The sequence below is a fragment of the Spermophilus citellus genome (assembly GCF_964194105.1).
Source record: "Spermophilus citellus genome assembly, chromosome: 12".
Lineage (NCBI taxonomy): Eukaryota > Metazoa > Chordata > Mammalia > Rodentia > Sciuridae > Spermophilus > Spermophilus citellus.
The window spans coordinates 105,113,768-105,138,471 of NC_138198.1; the positions used below are offsets into that span (position 1 = coordinate 105,113,768).

General features: G+C 52.5%; 1 protein-coding gene across 2 annotated transcripts in view; it reads right to left on the bottom strand.

Moving 5' to 3' along the window:
- Positions 1-237: 237 nt before the first annotated feature.
- The window catches only part of ZBTB7C (zinc finger and BTB domain containing 7C), a 337,867-nt gene continuing 313,400 nt past the window's right edge, over positions 238-24,704 (bottom strand). For both annotated transcript variants that reach the window (XM_081262764.1, XM_081262765.1), the window contains 2 exons: positions 13,252-14,484; positions 238-3,182 (listed from right to left, as the gene is read on the bottom strand). In XM_081262764.1, coding sequence (XP_081118890.1) covers positions 2,531-3,182; positions 13,252-14,468 — 1,869 coding nt within the window. In that variant the 5' untranslated portion in view covers positions 14,469-14,484 and the 3' untranslated portion in view covers positions 238-2,530. The remainder of the gene's footprint in view (positions 3,183-13,251; positions 14,485-24,704) is intronic.

Below are 24,704 nucleotides of genomic sequence, written 5' to 3' on the forward strand. Positions count from 1 at the left end.
CCTCAAACACTGTCCTTCAAATGATTAAATAAGGGTCAAAGGTTTATATTTCTGTAAAGGTGTCTTCGACACTATTCTAAATGTGGGACACTCAGTAGCCTAAACCTTAAGCACCGAACATCTACAGATTGGCTTGTTGCCCCGTGAACTTTCCACAGTCACATCTCACAGAAGTGCGACCCCCAAGAATAATTTAATCAAGTCAATGAATACTGTTTAATAAATAGGCCAGAAAATTAGCTGAGAGTTTGCTTGGTAGGATGCAGCGTGCGACCAAAGTTATAGAAGATTGTCCCTTGAATCACTAAGGCAAACTTTTGCTGAGTGTCATTTTACATAGAGCAGTCACATAAAAAGAGTTATAAATAGAAAAAATTCCAAAGTTCTCCCACAGACAGAGAAATCAGAAACATTAAAAAAAAAAAAAAAAGTTGAAACAAACAAAACACATCCAACCCCCTCCCCCCCACGACCCATTTGCTTCAAGTTCTTGATCATACAGTACTCGACATCTTTGGATATTTTACAATATACAACTCCAAACTGCAGCCAAGAAAAAACAGAAAGAACTAACCAGTCATCTGAAAAATTGAGTTTATAAGAAGAAGTCATTACCTTTACAAAATAAAAACAAAAGCCCCAACACCACCGGATTCCAATTTGTTCTTTTTTTTTTTTTTTTTTTTCAAGTTTGGTTCGGTCCCAGTCCCTTGGCTGATGGGAGGCATGAGCCGTGTTGGCTGGCAGGTCCCAGACAGAAGCATTGGAAATGGAGCCTGGAATCCCAGGTAGAGGATGGCAGGGGAGATGGGGGCAGGGTATGAGGCCATTCTGCCTGGCTGGAATGGCGGCTGGTGGCACAGGGAGGAGTCTGGGAGTCTCTTCTGGGGAGCTGGGAGAGGGACAGAGTCTGTGGTCTTCTCTGGCCTTTTTGTTAATTTTTGTTATTTGTTCAGGAAAAAGCCAAGGCGATAGGAAGAGCCAAGTCTCTTGCAACCACAGCTCAGGGACTGGGGGCTCCAGCCCTGGGCCCTCTGGGTGGATGCACTGTCCTCTCTGGGCTACTGAGAAACCAAAGCAAACTCAGCTTTGAAAAAGAAGGGAGGAAAAGGAGAGAGCAGTCAGGAAGGCACTGGGCCAGCAGAGCTGTCTTCCTTCTCAGGATCTGCCACCAACCCCAGGGCCAGGACAGGATGGGACATCCTAACTATGGGACATCCTTCAGGCCCCAAAGGCTACTGCCTTCTACCTTGAGCTCTTTTCTCAAAATGGGGATGGGGTCCAATATGGCAGCTTCATCCAGGAGGGTGGAGGAAGGGAGTGAGGGGCTCAAGCACAGCAAAGGGGCCATCACCAGCAACAGCAAGGCCCAGAGAGCCCCCAACTCGAGAAGCGAAGAGGTGACCCCTGGGTAACTATGCGCTTTGTGTCTCTAGGAGTCAGGGTGAAGGTAGGCAGCTGCTAGGTGTTGAAAGCAAGCCCTAGCCCTTCAATTTGGCCCCACAGGTTCCAAGAGATTCTGTACAGCCTTGGAGAGGGCATGTGGGGTGGGACAATGCTGACTGGCGTTCCCAGGGGTCCAGACACTAACAGTGGCCTGTAGGGAAGTAGGGAAATGTGAGCCCCCAGAGCTGCCTATGGACAAGCAGTGATTCCGGCCCCACCTCTCTCTCATTCTCATCTGGTTGGGCCACATTTCTCACCTATGCTAACAGTGCTAAGACTGAAGTGGAGGTGATAATACTAAGTCCAGTAAGAGAAATGGTTTCCCCAGGGACTTTGGGATGCAAGCCTTCTACAGTTTCAAGGATTCTCGTTGGAAGGTTGGCGTGTATGAGTGTGGTGGTCAGGGGAGAGGACACTAAATCACCAACCCCTTTCATAGCAGGTGACACAGAGGCACAGAGGGTTGACCTGTCCAAGGTCACATGATAGGGAAGAAAAAAAATGGGCCCAGACTCCAGTAGCCTGGCTCCTGGCTCTAGGGGGCGTCCTTGCCAGTAAGGCATTTCATTCTGGGTGGCAGGCAGGCATTTCTCTAAAGGATCCCAGGATGTCTGGAGACCAGGATACCATCCTCAGAGCAGGGCTGGGAGGGACCCCCCATAAGGCAGTGGGGACCCAAGCAAGATGTGTGCCCAGGACACTGCCCTCATTCCTGCTCACCTGGCCTGCCTTCCCACCAAGCAATCCCCTCCTTATAGCTCTACCTGCTTCCAAAGTGTTCCTATGCACCCAGCCATGTGGCCCTCCTCTGTGGCATGGGCCCCTGTGAGTTTCTGTGCAAGACAGAGAAATAGCCAAGGAGAGGAGGCCCTGCTTCAGGATCCCTGGGAGGAGATGCCCATCTCAGACACCAGCAAAAGGGAGGTGGCTGCCTTGGAGCCCTGTAAATACAATCCTGCTAGTGTGTATTTTCTCATTTTCCCTTTGTGTTTGTGAAATAAAGGTTCAGACCCACTGGGTGGGGCAGGCTGGGCCTGCTGGGAGAGGGGACAGGGCTGGCCAGCTGGGGTTGACCAAGGCCAGCCTAGTTGTTGGCTTCTGAGATGGAGGCCACGTGGTTGAGGCCAGCGAGCCCTGGGAGGCCGGCCAGGCCCGCGGCCCAGGGGTCCGGCAGCGGGAAATAGGGCCGCGCGGCGGCCACGTTCTCGGCCAGCGCCAAGGCCAGGAGGCCGCCCGCGTTCCTCTCGGCCTCCAGCTGCGCGCGCCCGAACAGCTTCATCTGCGTCTCCTCGAACTGCCGCTCCAGCTCCTGCAGGCTCAGCGCGCCCTTGGGTGCCGCCAGGAAGTGCTTGGTGGGGCTGGGGCCCGGGAGGCACACGGCGGCGCTGCCCAGGTGGCCGCCCACCTCGCCCAGCGCAGGTGGCATCACGAAGGCCGCCTTTTCGGGCGCTGGGCCGCCAGGGCCAAAGAGCAGGCTGGCGGCCCTCCAGGCGGCGGGTTTGCGGCCGCGCCGGGGCCGGGCCATGCGGCAGCTCTGACGCTTGATGTGGCGGTGCAGGTGGTCGGAGCGCGTGAAGCTCTTGTAGCAGAACTCGCACTGGTAGGGCCGCACGCCCGTGTGGATGCGCATGTGGTTCTTGAGGTCGTAGTTGTGCACAAACTTGGCGTTGCAGTGAATGCACAGGTAGGGCCGCTCCCCTGTGTGCTTCCGCATGTGGATCTTCAGCTTGTCCTGCCTGCAATGCAGAACCCGGGAGTCAGTCTTTGCTAGGAACACTCTTCAAGGCCCCTGACTTGCCCTTCTTCCAGAACCGGCTAAGGCCCGCTATTGTCTAGTGTCATAAACCCCAGGAGTGTTGCACATGCTAGGATCTACCTTCAACTAAGGCCACAAACTTCTGCCCCACTCCAAACAGGTGTAGCTCCTCACCTGGATTAGAAGGATAGGAAAGGAGCAGTGTCCTGGAAGACGCCCCTCCCAACTCCCTTTACACACCAGTACACGTAATGAATCACCCCACTGTTTATCAAAGGCCTGTCTTACATACGGGAAAATAGATTTACTGGGGAAGATTTGTACCCCCCAAATCAGCTTCTGGGCCTAGCCCTCTGCTGTGCAGCAACTGCTCCCGTTAATGGGTTGTACTTTAATCTCACACCCACTCTTTCCAAGCAACAGCCTTCCTTCTGGGCTCATCCTTGTACTTTTGTGCGCAGGTCTCGGTCCCATCCCAGCCCACAGGCTGTTGAGATCTGTCTGTCCTCAGCACTAATCTGCAGGCTCTAGAGGCCCGGCACACCTTGCTCAAGCCTCCTGCACTGTGGTTTCTTATCCTAAGCCCTGGGCTCTCTCCTCTTTGTCTGCAGACAATTTCAGGGTTTACAAAAGAGCCAGGTGCAGCAGGAATGCAGCCTAATCTTGGGCGAAGCTTTTTGGGATTTAGGAGTATTATTCAGAGGTAAGGCATGGCCTAGGTGGGGCTCCATGGGGGTCTGGGAGCTCCTGCTCTATCCGCAGACCCTCACCAGTTTGCTGGGTGATCTTAAACAAGTTATGTAACTTCTTGGCACAGAGCAGAATTTAGGGCCCGACATCACTCCCCATTGTCTGGAACCCATGAGGAGCCTGGGTTTGTGTGAGCTACAGTCAACACACCTCCTGGTGGTCTTGAAAGGAAAACTGGCATTCTGGGGTTGTTTTCCTAAGGTCTGAGAGCTCAGCACAGCCTGGCCAAGGTGGAGGCAGCCGGGTGGGCGGCAGGAAGTCCTCTCAGGATTATTTTGTATTTCCCCCAGATGGCCAGGAGGCCAGGCAGCCTGCATATGGTTTCCCACCTCTTTCCCGCAGGTGTGGCTTGGGTGGAGTCTCTGCCTGTAATTTTAGGCTCAGCTTTGAGGTCAGAGCAGATGTGGATCCTAAATATCCTCCCTAAAATGGCCAGATTTAAATCACCCTTGGTATAACCCCAGGATATAGCAGGAACTGCCTTGGTGTTCCGTGGCCACTAGAGGTCTCACTGGCTCTCATTAAAAAAAAAAAAAAAATGTTCCCGAGGGATGCAGTAGGAGAGAAGAGAATCTTGTGAACACTGGTGGTGGGAGGTGGACCAGAGAGCGGACCCTCCCTCCTGTGCTCACTGGAGGGCTAGAGGGCTTCTGGGAGGTGGGGAGGGAGAGTGCATAGTGGGTAGGGAGAGAAGGGGGAGGAAGGGGGTCTTACTGATTGAAACAGGTTAGTCTCCTCCACATACCAGACCCTCTTTTCTCCCACAACCCACCAGCCTTCCCTGCTGTGATCGCTGCAATACCCCTGCCCACCCCAGTTGCTCACCACCCTGGTGGTAACTGTAATGCAGACCATCGGAGATTTGAGCAGAAAGGGGTCCTTTAAGGGCATCCAGGTTTGTGGGTCCCAAACTTGAGTGTTGCATGAGAACTAGTGTCAAGACTTGATATGACAGAGTGCTGGGTGCCTCCCACAGCTCCTGATTCAGTTCTGGGGTGGACGAGGAGCAGAGCGTTTGCATTTCTACAAATTGCCCGATGCTGCTGTGGCTGCTGGTGGTCCACGGACCCCACACTGAGAATCACTGGCCCCAGTAAATCCTTCACTCTGTAGGTGGCACACTGAGGCCCAGTGAGGGAAACTGGCTGAGATCACCAGAGGGTAATGGTGGAGCTGAAACTAGAACTCAGGCCTAGGAGCCAGGGCCTTTTTTCTCACCACATCTCTGTGAACTGTGCAAAAACATAGAGATGTGGGGGGCAGAATGCCATTTCTATCCCATAGTGTGCTTTCATTGTACTCTACAAATTCACCAAGGCTCTGATGGCAACACGGATGGTGGACTAGCAGGCTCACTTACTGGCTCACTCCCTCACCAGGCCTGGCAGAGGGCTCCACTCAGAACCATCAGTCACCTCATTTAGTTCTTACCACAGCATTAGGATATGTGTGTATATGTATGCACATATCCTAATATACACACAAATGTGTGTGTATGTGTGTGTGTGTGTATGGGGTTTTTTGTGTGTGTGTGTGTGTGGGGTACCAGGAACTGAACAAAGGGGCACTCAACCACTGAGTCACATCTTCAGCCCTATTTTGTATTTTATTTAGAAACAGGGTCTCACTGAGTTGCTTAGTACCTTGCTTTGGCAGAAGCTAGCTTTGAACTTGTGATCCTCCTGCCTCAGCCTCCTGAGCCACTGGGATTACAAGTGTGTACCACCATGCCCAGCCTATATATGTGTATTTTAAAATCACTATTACACACAGTTCATAGTATTGATTGTTTGGGTAACTCTCAAACAATAGATGATATGAATGGTGAATCTTCAAATGTCTAGGGCCTCCCTGTAAATATCTACAACTTCTCTCAAACTTTCATTAGGGCATCTAAAATAAATCAGTGGCAATGTAGGGCATCTTGATGACCCTTTGTTGAGTACTTGCTCTGGGCAGGTGAATGCACTATGTTAATGACCCTGGAAAGGTTGCTATTTGGAGGCAAATATTTTCACCATAAGGACTCCTGGCCTGCAGCCTACGAGGGCTGGTCAGAAAGTACAGACTGCAACCATTGGAATAGGGCAGGGTGGGTGAGAGGAACCCCTCCCTGGGCAGAGCTGTCTTCCCCTGATGGAGAGTCCAGAGAGCTGGGTGAGGGGTGCAGAGAGTGGGCAGAGCTTAGGACAAGCTACTCCTGGGAAAAATGCTAGAGATCATGGAGCTCACCAGGAGCACTGTCCCCATACTCAGATTTAGTGTCTGAGTCCCAGGGTCCAGGCACCTATGTCATCAGCAGTGCACTAACTTTGAAAAAGTCCCCAGAACCTGATGGAGTCCAATTCCCTTACTTCCAAGATAAGATGAGCAAGGACCAGATGGGGAATGGCATTTTAAGGTCACCAAGTTCCTTCTTCATGTGATGACCTTTCCACGTGGATGTCATGACAGGTGGGTTGGCAGAGCTTGGCCTGGGTCAGGAGTGCCCCAAAGAGCCAGACCAGGTTCACTGCCCTAGGCCTGTTCCCTGATCTGTAAAGTGGGAGCCGGTCTGCACCGTTTAACCTCTGGTGTTCCAAGGATGTTTGCATCTGGGTAATGGGGATTTGAGGAATCTCTTTCCCATGCTGTTTTATCTGGTTGGCTCCATGCACGAAGATCTTCTATGCTTGTTCCTCTGTGAATTTGGCCTGTTTATGAGCAGTGTGAGTTCTGCTGGGATGTGCTCAAGTATGGGTCTCAGGCAGTGAGTGGGCTCTTAGTTATCTCTTCCTGGGGTCTGATTTAAAGGTCCCAGGCTCCCACTGGCCTTGTGCTAACTTATCCCTTAGTTTGGAGTTTAAAGCTCTTTTAAACTCTCTCTGCTCCACTTTGCAGCATCCCCCACCCCAGCACTGAACCTAAGTGCTGCATGGATTATGCTGTTCTCTCAGGCCACACTCTAGCCAAGCTTGCATCTTGGAACACCTGCCTGCAGAACTGGACTGTTGATCCCCCAGTACAGAGCCAGCCACAGGATGGAGGCTCTTATAAACCCTGGCTCCTTTCCCTGGGGCCTATCTCGTGTTTTCACACTTATACTCCATCCTGGGGGCCCTCCCAGAAGGTCAAGGCCAGGTATCAGTGTGCTCCTTCCTTCCCAGCCCTAAACCCCCTGTTTCAGCCCTCCACCACCCTGCACCCAATTCCTTCATCTCCTAGTTTACTCTTGCGAACTGCCCTGCTAGATGTCTGATGCTCCAAATCCCCCTAATGCTTCAAGGTCAAACTCAAGTGTAGTTCTGTGCTGTCCACCCAGGGCTGTTGCTCAGCTCCCTGATTTTCCATGCATCTGTTGCCTAAGCATTGCCCTTTGAGGCAGGTTACCTGAGGGACAAAGTGGGAGCAACTAGAAAAGATGAGGTGGCAGTGGCTCTTCTTCTGTCCCCTGGTAGTCTCATATGTGTCTGCATTGCCCTCCCAGTGGGTCAAGAGCCAAGGAGGACCAATATGTCACACATGCATTGCCTGAGGCCCTGCTCCAACCTCCAGCATTCCTGATAGGTGAGAACACCTGTCCAGAGGCTGTCTTGGCAAGGCCTGCCTTTACCTTGCATGTGTGTGCTGTTTCCAGGACAAGGGCCACTGTGTGGCTGACTCCTTGCATGCACACACTGCTCATCCCTGCCCCTCCCCACCAGAACCAGTAGCAGCAAGTGATACAAATTCTAGCAAATGCAAAAAGCTCCAAACCTCACGGACATTCCCCTTAGTACTGATTGTCACATGGCTCAGGTGCTTGCTTTGGCTGTGAAGGCCAAATGGAATCAGGAAACTGGGAGTGACCTTAGGGGGCATCTATCTACCCCCATAAGTTTCACCTGGGAACCTGAGGCTGAGAGAGGGTGACACAGTTAGCAGAAGCAGAACCAGGCCCTGAACCTGGGCCTCCTGATGACCACTCTGGTGCTCTTTCCAAAGTCCCACAATCCGCTGAGAGACACTGGGCCCTGCATGCATGCATTTATTCAGTGACAGTTACTCTGCACGGTGCTTCCTGCAGCCTTCACCTAGCACCTGGCAAGGAGGGTGCTGGAACCCGCTTTGAGAAGCACTTGTTGGGTGCTCTTTTGTATGTCACAAGGTGCCCAACACTGAGCATAGGCAGAGTGAGCACCAGTTACATGTGTGTTGATGACCAGTGACCAGCAGGGCTGATTCCAGAACTCCCCAGCCCTAGGTCTGAGCCTCCTCCCTGACCTTCATTCTGCTCATCTGCCATCTCATTCCACTTTCCTGCCACAGAGGCCGGCCAGCATCACGGGCTCCATCTGCAGCCCCGATTCCAGCTCACTGTCAGGAAAGATGAGTGTGTCCTCAGGAGACTTCCAGAAAGGCTCCCAGGCAGGGCCATGTCTCCTCTCTGGTACCAGATGGTCTGAGACCACCTCTCTTCCTGCTTAGACATGACCTTATCTTAACAAGGTTCCCAGAACTGCCGGGAGGGGGCAGGCTGGAAAAAGGATAAAGGAAAGAGAAAGCCAGGCCTTGTTTGGAGAGCTGGCAGCTGCCCGGGAGCAGAGGGTGGTCAGCATTGGGCTCGAGGCTGGGTGGGGGTGGGAGGCTAACGGTGGCAGCTCTGGGGATGTTGGAGGGGATTGTGAGGAAACCGTTCATCACAGAGTAAATTCCTTCACAGTGGAGGTCCCCGTCCTTTCCCAGGGTGGCGTGGTCCCATGGGACCTCTGTTGGGTCAGGGCGGGCCTCTTTCTGGTCTTGAACACTTCTGCGTCCTCTACTCTTCTGGCAGACACAGCTGGGACACCTATGTGAGCCAGGCTGTGGGTGGAATGTAGGGGCTGCAGGAGGGCGATGGCCTGTCTACTCTGTAAGAGTTCCTGGCCAAAGGGTTAGGTGGGCAGGAGGCAGGTCCCCATGGCCTGCGATCAGGCACCCATGTGGCAGGAAGTGAGAGGAGGTAGTGCAGAGGCCTTCTCTGGGCAGGGTCAGGTCCCACTGGCAGTGACGGCTGCAGTTGGGACAACAAGGTGTGCAGGGGCCACCACCCATAGTGACTGTAGGCAGAGAAGGGCCAGCAAGCAAGGAGTGTCTCTTGGTATCCTCATGGGCCACATGCTCCCTGTTCTTCAGGGGCCATCCTAGGTGTCACCTCTGGCAGAGCCCCCAGTCCTCACCTTTGGCTCCGGCTGCCACACCCTTTGGGAGTAGAGGATGAAGAACTCTTGGGGAGGGGGCTGGGTGATCTTGGTCCAGACTACCTCTGACCTTGTCCTGAGCTCTTTCTCTGTCTTGAGTCTGACCTGAGCGGGACCGGTTGGGGCAGGAGCTTCGGCCGGCTCCAGCCTTTTTCAGGAGGGAAATGGTGCCTTGGATTAGGCCCAGGCCCCCATCCCCTCCCCTCACCAGGGAATGAGCTCCCTAATGAACACAGGTGGAGGCACTCAGAGCCCAGTGACTACCAGGGGACCACAGCAGGTGGGGACAGTAGGGGGGGCTCTAGAAACAGTTTGGGTGAAGCCTGTGATTCCCTGCCTAGGGGTATTTATATCTAGAACAGATCGATGGTGAGGCAACTGGTGGGACTGGCCAAAATCTGGAGCCACCTAAGAGGTGAGGTTTCTGACACCAAGGAATAGACAATACCATGGTGGGGGGAAAGGACCTCCTCTCAGAGGCCCAGCAGCAGGCAGGGCCTCAGGGTGGTCCCTTACATCCCCTTCTTGGGTGTGACTACTGAAAGCATTAGGAAAGATGGCCGTAGGATGTGGACATCCTGGGAATTGGCATTTGGGACGCATAACTCAGAGCCTGGGCCAAAGGGCCACCAGGCAGGGGAAGGGCAGCCGTCTCCAAGACCATGGGATGGATTAGAGGGGGGGGTCAGAGGACCTGAGCTCCTCCCAGTGTTGAGGAGGGAGGAAATGAGGTCTTTCGAGAGACTGGAGTTCTACTGCAATTTAGGAAGGACCCCAACCCCAGGTGGCAAAACAGTGTCCCAGAGGAGGCCTGGAGGGCAGAGTGTCAGGTCCCTCTCAGCCTTTGTGGGGGCCAATCTAGTCTTGGCCTTGCGAGGGACTCTGGGAATCCCAGCCACCGGTGCTAAAGAGCCTCCAGGTGGGGTGGAAGGGGAAGGCGTTATGGATCGTGGCGGGGAGTCAGCCAAGAAGCAGGGCCCCGTGGAAAAGCTGCAAGGTGACTTGGTCTCAGGGAGGAAGACTTCAATCCAGAGAGGCCAGGACTGGGACTCTTAGAGGACAGGAAAGAATCCTTCCGGGACAGTCCTGGAGAGGCAGTGGGAAGCCAAGGAGGGGCGGTTCTGAGGAATGTGTGGGTAGGAGTGAGGAGCAGGCTGCGCAGCAGCAGCAGCCCACGGTGAGAAATACCGTCCCTGATGGGAGCAGGCCAGAAAAATCTCTCCACCCCTTCTGCCCCCTGACCCTGGGCTTTCTCCGCTCCTGGGAGAGGGGGGCCCCCAGAGCTTGTCTGCTCTTTTTCCGGAGGGTCAGGGCCCAGTGGGAGCCAAGTGAGGGGAGGTCTGGTGGGGGCTGGAGTGCAGCTGCAGCCGCTGGAGGCGGGCCTGGGGCCCAGATGGTCATCCGCCTGCAGAGCAAGAGGAGCAGGAGTAACCGAGGGCTGCCAGGGCAGATGGCTGGGTGGCTGGAACTGCCCCAGGGCTGATGTGGCCTGGAGGAGTAGGAAGACATAGAGGCCACCCTAAGTGACCATCAGGAATATGTTGGGGGGAGCATTCTAGAATGTCACCCTTCAATAGAAAACAGCATCACTGCTCAAACCAGGAGGCCTACTCCCAGAGAATGTTCCAGTGGCCCAGAGAGGGTGAAAGGTCTGTCTTCAGTGACTGGCCAAGTTTTAAATTTTCCCTAGGGAAGTCAGGGCCCACACACTGGCCAGACCTGGGTGGACCTCACAGGGGGCTGATGGGAGAAAGGCCCAGAGAGAAGGAGATGGGGAAGAAAAGGACCAGGGGACTCTGGGTGCCAGGTGAGTTCACTGTGTGGTACCCTGAGACACATCTCCCTTTGAAGCCATTGGCCTGGGTATCCCCTAAAGGGAGAGGTGTTGCCAAAGTCAGCCACCTGCCAAGGGACAGGCACAGGAAGTTAGGGATGGAGTTGGCTGGGCAGAGGGGTGCTCTGGGCTGATTCTAGGCTGGCTTTGCAGATCTGGTCTGGCTTTGAAGTTGTTCTCAAGGGCCTGGGAGATTCAGGTTGGAGCAAGGCTCTTACTGAAGATGATGAATTATACTTGGTTGGCTTCCTGTGAGTTCTGGTTTACCTCCCTCCTGTCACTCTGTGCTTTGGTTAATACCTTGTTCTGCTGTGCCAGCCTGGCCCTGGGGGGTAAGTGAAACCAGGAGAAGGCAGGGGCGGGAAGTGGGGACTGCACTGCCCACGGGAATCCCAGCCACCAATGCTAAAGAGCCTCCAGGTGGGGAGGAAGGAGAAGGTGTTTTATGGATCATGGCAGGGAGTCAGCCAAGAAGCAGGGCCCGTGGAAAAGCTGCAAGGCAACTTGGTGCCAGGGAGGAAGCCCTGGGGTCAGCATTGGCAGGTGGCTGGGCCCATCAGCAGTGAGCGGCTAAGAGGAAGGGGACACATCCTGCAGATTTCCCCTCCCCTGTACCTGGAGGCATCTGGGGCAGACTCTGTTTGGGGTTTCCCCCACAGAAGCAGCTGTAAGCAGGACTCCAAAGCTCCCTTGGAAGCCATCAGTAGTGTCCTTCAGAGCCACAGAGCTGTTTCAGCAATGTCATTTGGACTGGAACATATTTCTGAGTTCCCACCCAAGTCACCCAACAGCAGATCTCATCACTTTAAAGACTCATCTTGTTTTTTTTTTTTTTTTTTTTTTTTTTCTGGAAAAGCACACAGGATATCCTGCACTGGATATCCACCCTGAACCAAAAGTTTCACTGTCCTCAAAGGCCAGAGCTTTGGGCCCACAGAGGAAAATCAAAGGAATGAACCCCAAATAATCCCCAAAGGCACATTTTCAAGAAAATGTAGGGTGATGGTGGTGACATTAAAATAAGTGGGGGGGGGCTGTCAAGGTGAGCTCTTTGAGGGGACAGTGGCAGTGGGAAAGGACCTGGTCTAGTAAGCTATGGTTGCAGGATTGGTATCACCAGGCTCTGTCTACATCCAACACAGTGAAGTAACCAAGCCCCAGGGCCAGACCACTTATCTGAGCTTCCCTACTGTGGACGTGGCTGAGATCAGTCTCACACCAGGGAACAACAGTGGCACCAACAAAATAGGAAAGACAGAGAAGGAACGGGATATAGCTTGCCTATGTTCATTTGTGAATATACAACCAGTGAAACTCCACATCATGCACAACCACAAGAATAGGAAGCTATCTCCATGTGTGGATGTCAAAATACATTCTGTCATGGGTAACTAAAAAGAACAAATAAAACACAAAGAAGGAAGAAAGCAATGGCACCATCAAGCTGTATACTCCCCAAATGAAGCCTTCCAAAACCTAGCAACGGTCAGAGCTGACCTCCCATCATCCCACCTGTCAGTTTTGACCACAAAAGTTGCTGCACAAAGTACATGACATGTTTGCTGAATGGGATGGTGTCGCTGAGAGACCAAAAATTTACAGTGTATTGACTTCAAATCTTATAACAGTGTAAAGTAATACTTCTTACAACATGGAAAAGCAAAGGAGAGAACACTCAGGGGGCCCTGTCCTGTAAGGATGAAGGAAGGGCCTACAGGGGGCAGTCTCCTGGTCACAGACTTTGACGTTCTACATGGATGGAGGTTCGAGTTGCCTATCATTTTCTAGCTGCACACTTAAGGGGCCAGCTATCCACCAGGAAGTGGACTGGAAACAAAGGTAATCGTGCCTGCCTGTGTTCCCAGGACCCTTAGTGTGCAGGACTTGCTTAATAAAGAAGAACTGTGGCTTCTCCAAATGAAACAGCAGAGCTGCACCCCTCTGGGGAGCCCAGCCTGGGTTCTGTGGATTTGCAGTGGTAAAGGAGACAGGGAGGCCAGGCAAACCGGGTGCTGAGGCCCTTCACCCTGGAACAGCTCAGCTCTGACCTGACTCACATCTTAAACTTCCACCTAAAATGTGAGAACATATTTTAGCTCCCTAAAGGGTTTAGAAGTCATGACACCAGGTAATGCCTAGCATCCGGCCTAGCAATGACTTGACGCGTGACAAGGATCTAGCTGGGGCTCTCTCTCCATCCCTGGCCCTCCATGCCTCTGGCCCTGTCCCCAGCAAACCGTCACCCTGCCCCTGCTGCAGCTGCGCACCTGGTGAAGCGGACCTCGCAGATGTTGCACATGTATGGCTTCTCCCCGGTGTGGGTCCTCATGTGCCGCGGCAGCTTCCCGGCCCCCATGATGACTTTGTGGCAGATGGGGCACTGCTGAGATGCCTTGGGCTTCAGCTTGCGCTCCTCCACCAGTGGCCAGGGTGGGAAGAGGCTCCCCAGGTGGGTGGCACTCAAGAAGTTGAGATAGGCACCGTAGTCGTTCTCTGCCTTGATGGGGCCTAGTGGTCCCCCAGGCAGGTCAGGGAACATGTCCTTGAAGAAGTCGCTAGGGAAGGGTGGGGGAGGGGGCGGGGGCAGCTCTTCCTTCTCTTCCTCCTTGATCTTGCGGTTTTTGATGACCAGATCCAATGGCCCACTGTCCATTGGCTGCTCAGGCAGCTGGGCAAAGGCACCAAAGTCTCCCGGCCAGAGGTGTGGGAAGAAGTCCGGGGCAAACGGAGATAAGGAGGGTCTCCGGTCAGGGATGTTGGCTTTGGGGTACAGGTTCTCCCTCAGCAGAGATTCGATGGAGAAGTCCCGGATCACCCCTAGATGGCCAGGGCTGCCGGCCTGGAAGGAGTCCGGGAAGTCCCTGGGTGTGTCTGAATAGGCCTTCTCTGTGAGATGGTCCGTCTGGGAGGGGCTTTGGTGGCAGTTGATGTCCTGGGGGTCAGGCAGGTTTTCTTGGTCAGCAAAGTCCTCCGTATCGTCGTCGTCCTCCTCCTCTTCCTCCTCCTCCTCCTCTTCGTCCTCCTCGTCGTCATCGTCTTCGTCGTCGTCGTCATCCTCCTTGTCGTCCTCCTCGCCGCCCTCGCCGCCCTCGCCGCCGGGCTCCATGATCTCCAGGCACACGTTCACGATGCACTGGATTTCCAGCATCCGGGCGGCGTTGAGGATGTGCTTGACGTTGGAGGCGGTGATGGTGAGCGTGGAGGTGTAGGCGAACTCCAGGATGGCGGCCAGCGCCTCGGGTTGCACGAAGTCGATCTCATACACGTAGGGCTGGCTGGCTAGGCTGCCGGCCGTGAAGAGCTTCTTGAAATACTTGCTGCAGGCGGCCAGGACCGAGCGGTGCGTGCGGTACTCCTGCTCCTGCACCACCAGGAGCACGTCGCAGAGCAGGCCATCATGCCGCTGCTCGTTGAGGCTGCACAGCACCTCGCTGCTGTGGTTGGGGAAGGGAATGCCGATGAGCTCGTCAATGCCATTGGCCATGTTCTCCGCCCGAGCCCTGCGGACACGAAGAGGGAGGAGGGTTAGTGAGCACTGCCAGGGAGGACTCCGTTGAGACTCTGGACCCCCTGCTCCCCTGCATCCTCTGCTGGGCGGAAGGCTCATCCTGCAGGAGAAAGCCAGCCCTCCTCTCTCTGGGCTTGGCCAAACCTCACCTGCAGTTCACAGCTCGGCTCAAGCTGGCGCTTCTCTCTGTGCCCTTGGACTCTTGGAGCCAGTGTCTCCCAGGCACTGCTTAGCAAAGGCCACAGAAGCTCCTGGCGGGTTTGAGTCACCAAATTTCACTTTGTAAATGTAGAATTGGGAATGCCAGCATGAAGGACCTCCTGAGAGCCAGCTATTCTATCCGCCCAGGGCACAGTGTCCACCTCCCACACAGGACCACTGGGTGCCTCTGCTTAGGAAACGCTCTGGTTATCTCACAAGACCTCAGACTCCTTACAGACTCCCATTTTGCACTGGATCCCAGGAAGCTTAAGACCAATTTTATGGCTCATTATCAGCAAGTGGGTGGAGCCTCCTGGCATCTGTTTGGTCACCTGCCCCTACTCCTGGCTTCACTGTAGCTGATGGAGTTTCCTTTCATTTGCAAAACTTGATCTTTTTGACTTTTAAAACTAACATCTTATCTGTGTCTGTCTGTTTCTGTTATAAATAAACATTTGAAACCCACATAGATGCAAGCGCATTGCTAATTAATTTATCATGTCTGGATTCTGTTAGCCTCCCAGTTTTATAAACCCCCAGGGAAGAATCTTCTTCTGAGACCCCCTTTGTCATTATGGGTGGTCCTGCCTGATGGATGGCTTGACTTAGCATTTTCAACTGTAGGATGGTGTAAGGCTGCACCTCTACACCACCCTGATTTTCACTTTCAGTACAGTATTCAATAAATTATATGAGATATTCAACACTTAATTATAAAATTGCTTTGTGTGAGAGGACCTTGCCTGCCGCAGGCTAATGTAAGTGTTCTGAACGTGGTTGAGGTAGGCCAGGCTGAGCTATGATGCTTAGTAGGTCAGGAGCAGTAAGCTCATTTTGACTTAACATATTTTTAACTTATGATGCATTTAATGGGATGTAGCTCCATCATAAGCAAGGAACATCTGAATATATGTTTAGTTTGAAGTGTGGCCAGTTGTGGCCACCAGGAAAGGAGGGCAGGACAGAGATTGATTGGCATCGCCTCCTTTCAGGAAGCACAAGTTCCAAGCTATTGACACTTGCAATCTGATGAAAACTGGCTCATGCTGGAGCAGGTAGGGTCCTTACACTCATGGCAATGCCTGCAAGTGGCCCATGGATGAATCCTAGCAATGGCCTGATCCTTATCTTGGTACAAATTAAAATGAGCAGAAAAGATAAAGAAAGACCTGTAAGCCCCATGTGTCAGTGGGAATAGCTCTGGGGATCCCCACACCTGTGTCTTCTGGGAGTTTCAGCCCTGAGATGGCAAAGGGAGGGGAAGGAAGGAGTGAGAAGTGTCAGGCCCATAATGAGAAGGCACCAGGAGCTGGTGGGTGTGCTGGGTGCTGGGTGCTTCTCCCCTATAAGCACTGGGCAGTCTGGGCCTTTCCTAGGCAATTTCACCAGGCCAGTGCTCAGGAGGCCTCCCAGAGCTAAGGCTTCATGCTTCCCACCTACTTTAAAAGGACCAGAGACCCCACTTGCCATGCCTTTGGTCCCTAAATAGGCATTCGGTACTCTCCCTGTGCCAGACACTGACCTGGGCGCTGAGGATGCACAGAGGGCAAACCAAGAAGGTCCCTGCTCTGATAGGGCAGGGAACCCTGAGGACAACAGAGCATGCCTCACCAAAGAGGGCATACAGATGGGAAAGAAGTCATCTCATTTGAAAAGATGCTCCTGGTTGTTAGTCATCATAGCGGACATAGAACCACAATAAGACATTGCTACATACCTCTTAGAGTGGCTAAAATTTTAAAAAGTGAAAACACCAAGTACTGGTGAGGATGTGAAGATGGATCACTCATACATTGCTGGTAGAAAGGCAAAATGGCCCAGCCACTCTGGAAAACACATCGCAAGTTCTTAGAAAACCAAATACGTAACTATTGCAAGACCCAGTGATTGCATTCTTGGGCATTTACCCCAGAGAAATGAAAACTGTGGTCCACACAATAACCTCTACACAAATGCACAGAACTGCTTTATGCATAACAGCCAATAACTGGAAACGACCCAGATGCCCTTCAACAGGTGAGTGGCTGAGCACACTGTAGTGCATCCTGAGTATGGGTCAGCAAAGAACAGGAGCATGAGGCCATCTTGATGACTCTCCATGGGATTACACTGAGCAAAACAAGACAGTTCCATTGGCTACACAGTGCTTGATTCCATTTATGTAACATTTTGGGGATGACAATATAATAGAAATGGAGAAGAGATGAGTGGGAGAAGAGTAGGTGTGGCTCTAAGAGCCACAGGAGGGGGTCCCGTGGTGCTGGAAATGTCCTGTATGTTGACTGGATGCATGTCAGTGTCCTGGTCCATACAATACCATGATTTTGCAAGATGTTACCACTGGGGAAACTGAGCCAAGGGCACATGGGATGTCTCTGTATTGTCTCTCACAAGTGCATGTGAACTAATAGCTAGCTCAAAATAAAAAGTTTAGTTTTAAAAAGTAAATGATAGAAAACAACCCAAATCAATCAATTATTTTCCCTACCCTGATTTCTATCCATCATCTATCTACTGCAGGATATGAGGTGGGGGGGTGGCAGGAACTATTTTACCCAGGGAGGTCAGTGGAGGCTTCGTGGAGGAAGCATCATTTGAATTAAGACCTAGAAGACAAGAAGGACCCCACCTTGGGTCACTGGGGGGAACAGGGTGGGAAGGCCCATCAGGATGCTCTTGGTCTGGAGGCAGCAGGGTCTCTTCTGTGTGGCCCCATTTAACTCGATTTTTCCACTTCTCTGTTTCTCTGGTGGCTCTGAGGGGCCATGCCTGCACACAGCCCCTGGGGCTTGTGTGGGACTTGCTGAAGGATGTTCCTCCTTCACTCTGACCAGAGAGGGTGTCCCCAGGCCATATGCTTCAATAGACTCTGCTGTAGAAAGATCTGTGGGCTGCTTCCTACCACCTAGAATAGGAGATGAACTCTTAGGGGCTCCCTCCTTTCCCTGCACCCCAGGCCTGATCCTCACTCTACCAGTGGGAGCTGGAGGAACGAGGGCAGCCTGCATGGCTGAATACCAGGTGGCTCCTTCAAGACTGCTCTGCCCTAAGAGGGTGACTTTGTGGGCAGTTGGACGGGAGGCCAGCAGGCTGCCCATCTAGGACCTGGATCAGAGGAGTGCTCAAGTCCAAACTACATTTAATTTTGAATGTGTGGAGTCAGAAGCGGTATGACCTTCTATGCAGTGAGCAAGGGGACCTGAGGTCACCTGTTCTTGGGCCCCAGCCCTGTTTTAGATATTGAGGACCCATGGGCAGACTGCAAGGAGAGTACAAGTTCCCCCGGTCAGCACCTTCTTTCTTCGGGCCAAGTGCTGGCCCTAAGCAATGGTTCCTGGATGAAGTGTCAGGACCACCATCTGCCCTCGGGCCTCCTCACAATACAGGGATCAAGCACCTCCTCCGATCATCACTCCCACTATACAGACAAAGGGTGGGGTGCAAGGATCTGAGTTTGCTCCCCAGGGTGTGCTTTGAGCCACAGCCAGCTCCAGCTCCTGCCTCTGGCAGCAAGGGTAACCAAGAATAACCATTTGTCTGCTGTCATGCCATGAGTGGCCTGGACTTTGGGTGAAGTGCTCAGGGACACCTATGTGGCAGAGGTTGGGAAACACTGGAGACAGCAAGAGTTGAGTGGTCCTGCCTTCCAGGGAGGCTGAACAGGCAGGGCAGCGGCTGACTGAGGCCCCCAGGCAGCCTCAGGAGTGCAGCCTGAAGACACCCTGAGCCCAGGCTCCTGCTCTTCTCACAGTCTCAGGGAGGAGCTCTTCTCCGAGCCCTAGAAAGAGCTACTGGTTCCCCAGGAAGGTCCCCTGCTCTGTGGCAGTGACAAGGCTCTGCCAGGGAAGAGTATGAGGGGAGGGAGAAAAGGAATCCGAGGCTCAAAATCCTTCTCCATCCCACCTTTTGAAAACAGCTGTGCTTGGCACTCACATGGATGGGGTGCCTGGCCACAACCTGCTCCTTCATGGGTCCCAGATGTACCTCTGTATCCCTATTCTTCAATTCCCAATCATAAATTCTGTTCTCAGCCTTTAAGCCGCCTTTGCTCACGCTGGTCTCCTGCCTCCAACAAATGCACCTCCAGAACCCCACATCCCACCCACAGTCCAAGGTCCCACTCAGATGACCGCTTCTCCATCCCTCTGTTCAGACGCTAGGCCTCTCCAGCCTTTGGTCTCCTGAACACTTGATGATCCCTGTCAATCATTTGGTTCTGTCTTGTACGGTAACTGGTTTTCATATGTGTTTGGGCATCTCTGCTAGATTATAAGCTGCTTGAGGGCAGATAGTACCTTTAAATGATGGCATTCAGCTGGTGAAGGTCTATGGCAAGGGTTGTCCTTAGCCACACTAAAATTACCTGTTGTGTATGTTGTTCACAATGGTACTCCATCTAGTAGAAGACTGTAGTGGCAGATTCAAAGATGGTCCCCAGTGATTCTTGCCTCTTGGTGGCAAGGTTTTGTGCCTTTGTGTGTTCCCCTCCCACATAACTAAGAATGACCTGTGTGACCAATAATCTCTGTGGAAGTGGTGATATGTGACCTCTGGGGTGGGGTCAGGAAAGACATCATTGTTTCAACTTTGGATCATTCATACTGTGGGAACTAGTGGCCATATTGGGAGGATGCTCAAGCAGCTATCTGGAGAAAACCATGTGGCATAGAACTGAGGATCTTCTGCTGACAGCCAACATGTCAATTGTGTGAGCAACCCATCTTTTGAGTGGCTCCTCCAATAGTACTAGAGTTCTGGTAATGGCAGCCCTGCCTGCAGCCCCATGAGACACATGGGATCAGAGCTGCTCCATTCAGCTTCCCTTAAATTTCTGAGCTTCAGAAGTAGTGAGAAAATAAATATTTATTCTTGCTTTAAACCATTAAGTTTCAGAGTTATTTGTTATGCAGACACAGGGCACTGCTCATTTCACAGACATTATAAATTTGTGATATTTATCATGACAATTTTCTGGCAGATGGCTGTTTAATGTCTCAGCCTAACAAAATCAGCATATTACAACGTTTCAGTAGACGAAAGCAAATTTATTGAGGAGGTGATATCTTTTTCTGGTTCCCACAAAGCCACCCTATGGGGAGCAGGGTTCTGAATGTCAGAGTGGCCTTCTCCTCTGAGAAGTCTGTGAGTGAAATGCCCCTTCCACTATTAGGTAAAAAGCCAAGGTCAGTAAAACCCCAGGGAATTCATTCTTTATGGGGAGCTGAGTTTTATTGCTTGCCAGGCACTTATTCCTTTAAAGATGATCATGTTTGAAAACCCTTCTTTTGGAAAATTTCTTAGGCTTTTCTCTGCCTTTTTAAGCAGAGGAGTCAGAACCCACTGGTGCTCTGTCTCACTGCATGATAACTGTGCCTGAGATCACTGAAGGATGGCATGGGCTCAATGCCCCCTCTCTGAGCTTCTGCAGCAAAGTCTCTACTTGGCACTTAGGATCAGGAAACTGTAGCTGTGTGGTTTTCAGGAGGCCCCTCCACCTCTCTGGTCTTCTGTTTTCTCATCCTGCCATTGGATGGTTGTGAGAAATCTGATAACACATGCATGCATGTCATTGTGACCAAGAAGAACTCAAGGAGGGGTAACAGGCCCTGGTCAGCCTGGACTTGAAGGCTGGTCTTCCCAGCAGCGACTTCTCACTGTATCTTGGTTTGTGGTCTTTGTTCCATTCCTGGAGGAACAGATGTAACCATGGTAGCTAGAGGTTGTTTTTCCAGGCTGAGACTAACCCCAGGCCACTGGGGCTGGGAGGGGTGCGCTGCGGTCTGAAGGCAGGCGGGGGCTGCCACTGACTGTTTCATTGTCTTTTGGGGAAGAAGTACCTCCGCCCTGTGCTCTGAGAGCTTCCCTGGTGACCCTAAGATTCCCATGCCCCGATGGGGCCGGCAGACAGCAGTGTCCCAAAGCGGGTGCCATGCCCCTCCCCGCTTTCCTGCCCAAGACTTCCACCCCCTTCCCTCTCATGGTCGAAGCTCGGGCAGTCTGTCTCCAAGAATAACATGCACAGGGAAAAAAAAAATTTAAACATTCAGGCGTTTGCGCGTGCGTGTGCGCACGCACACACACACACACACACACACACAAAACCCTCTCCACAGTTTATAGAGGCTTGATGCAAAATATAACCTCTAGAAAGAAGAGGATAGAAAAATACATGTACAGTACGACAGAAAGGAAGGAGAAAGAAGGAAAGAGCAGAAAAGGAGCTCAGAAATGGAACCCAGGCAGGTCCAAGTAACTTTGTCTGACAAAGACAGGGCCTTGGGTTATTCTACCGTAAAATGAGAGCATCTGCTCCGTCATACAGAGACCCGTGTTCCCTTCTCTCCCTTCCATGGGGTCATTTATAATCATATTAGTATTAGCTACCAGTACCAAGTACCTGTCACATGGCGGTCACCAAACCTCTAACACTTCCTCAACTAGCACACCTCTGGAAGGTGGACATTTTTACCAGAACCTCCAAAGAATGGATAAACAGGCAGAGAGAAGGCAAGGGATGTGCCCAAGACCACACAGCCAGGAAGCATCTGAGCCAGGATCTGAACCCTGGTGCATTTGGTGTCAGAGCCCACAGTCCTGCCCCTTCACCGTGCTGCTGCCTCCTAAGTCCACCTTGGGGACAGAGGGATTTGAACTCTCCCCTGCAAAGACTGGCTTTTACTCTAGGGTCTGAGCAAAGCCAGGCCTGAGGGATGTGTCCTAGAGGGCCGAGGCACACACTGCAGGTGACTAAAGGGGAATGGAGATGAGTGGAGAGTGAACACGAGAGGTGTGAACGGGTGCTGGGCCCTGTGGGTTGGGGGACCAGGCAGGCATCCAGGAGCAGGGCCTTGCCTGAGCTGTGGAGGATAGAGAGGATTTTGTTGGATATGTTGGCAGGAAGGACCTCCTCCTTATTATTAGAATCTGGAATTCCAAAATTCCTTCCAAAAATATGTTCCATCTGGATCCCCTGAGTGGCCTCACACCAAAGGTGTCCTCAGCCAGCTTGCACCTGGAATTGACAGAGAGCAGATCAGGGTGAGGACCCTGCTCCCAGACAGCCTGGTCTTATATCCTGGCTCTATCAGGTGGCCTCTGGGCCTTGGCACTTGGCCTCCTTGAGCCTGGCAGTGGGGACATGTCTACCTCACCGTGTGGTTAACACATCAAGTGCCTCCTTTAATTAATGTAGGAATTATAGAGCCCAGGAAGGACACAGGCCCCGAAGAGTTGTCTTGGCGGGATGGGACCATATCAGGATCCAACGTATCTTCTGCACAGTTTTGTAGAGACTTAGGCTATTTGAGCACCTCTCCCAGAGACACTCAGAACAGCCTCCAGAGCTCTGAGGGCCACCCCCCAGCAAGTGTAGGGTATCATACTCTTCCAAGGACATTTCAAACCTCCTGTCTCAGGCTACTTCTAACCCAATGAGGCAGGCAAGACTTGTAAAAAGTGATGTCCATTTGATAAATGAGGAAAATGAGGCCTAGAGCCAAGCTGTGCCCAAGGTCACACCCGAATTAACATTCGAGGCAGAATGAGAACGGGGGTGAGGTTTAATGCCCAAAGCTCCATGCCTCCTGTTAGGAGCAGGGCTGCCTGGCTAGTAGACGTCCTGTGTTCTTGGTTGCTCTTGGGACATGAAGTATAGGTGTAGACAGGTCACATCCTCCTGTGGTCCTCAGTTGGCTATCTGTGAAACAGGAGAGGAGCTGCGGGGTGTGTGAGGAGACTCAGTTGACCTGAGGTTCCAGACACCCTTGGGCAATTGGTAAGAGCCATTTGCCCTGAGAGATGACCTGTCTAGAGTGGGGTCTGTTCCTTCTATGTCTGTACCAGTCCCAGGATGCCATCAGGCAGGAACCTGGTAGACACTGAATGAAAGAAATTGGCTCAAATAAATGAGGGGATACTTCTGTTGTCACAACTGGTGGCCAGATGGTCCTCACGTTTGAACACAGCCCTGTCATTCACAGGCATTTGGAGTAATTCACCTTGTCCTACTGGTGGTATGATCCCTGTTTGATGGAGATCAGAAAGGCTAAGCAACCTGACCCAAGTCACACAGAAATCAGCAAAGCAGAAACATGTTTTCTGCTGGAGTCCCATGAATCCCATTGCTTCCTTATCCTCTAAAGCTGTTTTGCTGATATGATTTTCTAGAACATTCTATTGCTATGATTCACAATTCCAGTGTCTCCCTGAATCTTGCTCAGTTCAGTGTACCTGGGGCTCGGGATGGTGTTTCCATCTGCCAAATCCCTGGGGCAGGCTGGGCCCAGCTAGCAGACGCCCACTGCCCAGGAGCCGGCCCCACCCTGTCTCCAGCGCCCAGCTCTCCCTTGCCCAGGCCTGGAGCTTCAAGCCACCTGGTGGAATTAGTGGCTGTGGTGGGAGTGGGGAGGTACTGGTCAGGGGCGGGAAGGGTGTGGCTTTTGTTTCCAGAGCTGGGAACAAGGCTGGGCCTCAGCTACCTGTGTCTGTTGAGCAGGTCTTTACCTCTGTGGTTGGTAGGCTCTGAAACCCGCAAGGGCGTGGTGGGCTGCTGGGGAGAGAGGGAGAGGAGCCTGGTCCAAGCCTCTGGCCAGCCTCGGTCTCTGCTGGGCATGCTCCACCCAGCCTTGGCTGTTTCCCCAAGCAGGGTGGCAACACCCCTTAGCCCTAGAATGCCCCTGAGCCTCGGCTGCCCTACAGGCTGGGGCCATGTGGGCTGGGAGGCTGGCAGGGCTATTTCAACTTCCAGCCTGTGTCCTGACTACTGCAAGCACCCCTGGCAGTGTGCCGCACTGGGTAAAGCCAGCCCCACTTGCCCTGCCACCCTGCCAGGACATGCTGAGAGTCCGAGGGCCCCAGCTCAGTTGGGTCCCACGCAGCCCTTCAGGGTTTCTGTGCAGCTAGCTCTGGGCTTTTTCTCCTCTGCCAGAGGTGATGGCCATCCAGATGTTCCCTTGCACCCTCCCTCCACCCCCTGTGTTCTTTAATTATTACAGCTGCAGCGCAGGCCCTCCCCATCCCACACAAGCCTGCACCCTCCTCCTCTCTGTACCCCATGAGACTGGTCCCCTCCTACATCCCCAGGACAAGACCCACGAAGGCTGTGGCAGAGACAAGACTTGGGAAGTAGACACCCCCAGGTTCTCGTCCTAACCACAGATTTTCACATGGGGGTTGTAGGTTTTTCTCCTGGGACCTGGCACTCAAGTTCACTCTTCTCTGATAAGGTCCTAGTGGGCACGATGCCACATGCCTGCCAAGCTTCACCTTCAGATCTTGTTCACATCCACTTTTCTCCATATACTTTTCTAGCCCCTCTGTGTAGAGAGGAATTATTGTGCCCATTTTTCTGATGAAAAATATGAACTCCTTCTTGTGAATTCAACTCACCCAAGGTCACAGAACCAGCTAAATGACAGAGACCCCAAACCTTCAGCCTGTCGAATCATCATGCTCTGTCACCTGCCAGCCCCACCCCATCCCCATCCCCATCCCCTCCTCTTTGATCTCCTCCATCTCCTCCCATACCCACATTGGCTTGGCGGGTCAAACGGTGTCCCTGCAAGCTGTGTTCTTATTCATCCTTTATTTATTAGACGGTGTGGAGGGGAAGGGAGGTTTGTTTTCTTTCAAGAAAAATTATACACTTTTGCTTTATGTTCAAGGTAAAGGATTTACTACTTGCATTTATTACTGGTGATTTCCTGAGCCAGAAAACTCTTTGGGAGCCTTATTAAACCTTATTAAACCACTGAAAATTTAGATAATAAAATAAATCACTCTCTCCCATAAACAGCACTCGGCCACGCGTTACTGAGTTTCAGAATCCCAACTGCCCCTGGCTGCTTCGAGGGAGGTGTCCCCGCCTGGTCCGTGGTGGGTGACCCTCCCTGCAGCCTGCATCAGCACAAACACAACTCACTGGAGGGTGGGGACACATGTCACCCCACTGAGGGGACCCGTTCTTTGTAGTATTTCTGTCCTACCAGGAAGCTCTGCAGAGGAGTGGAAATG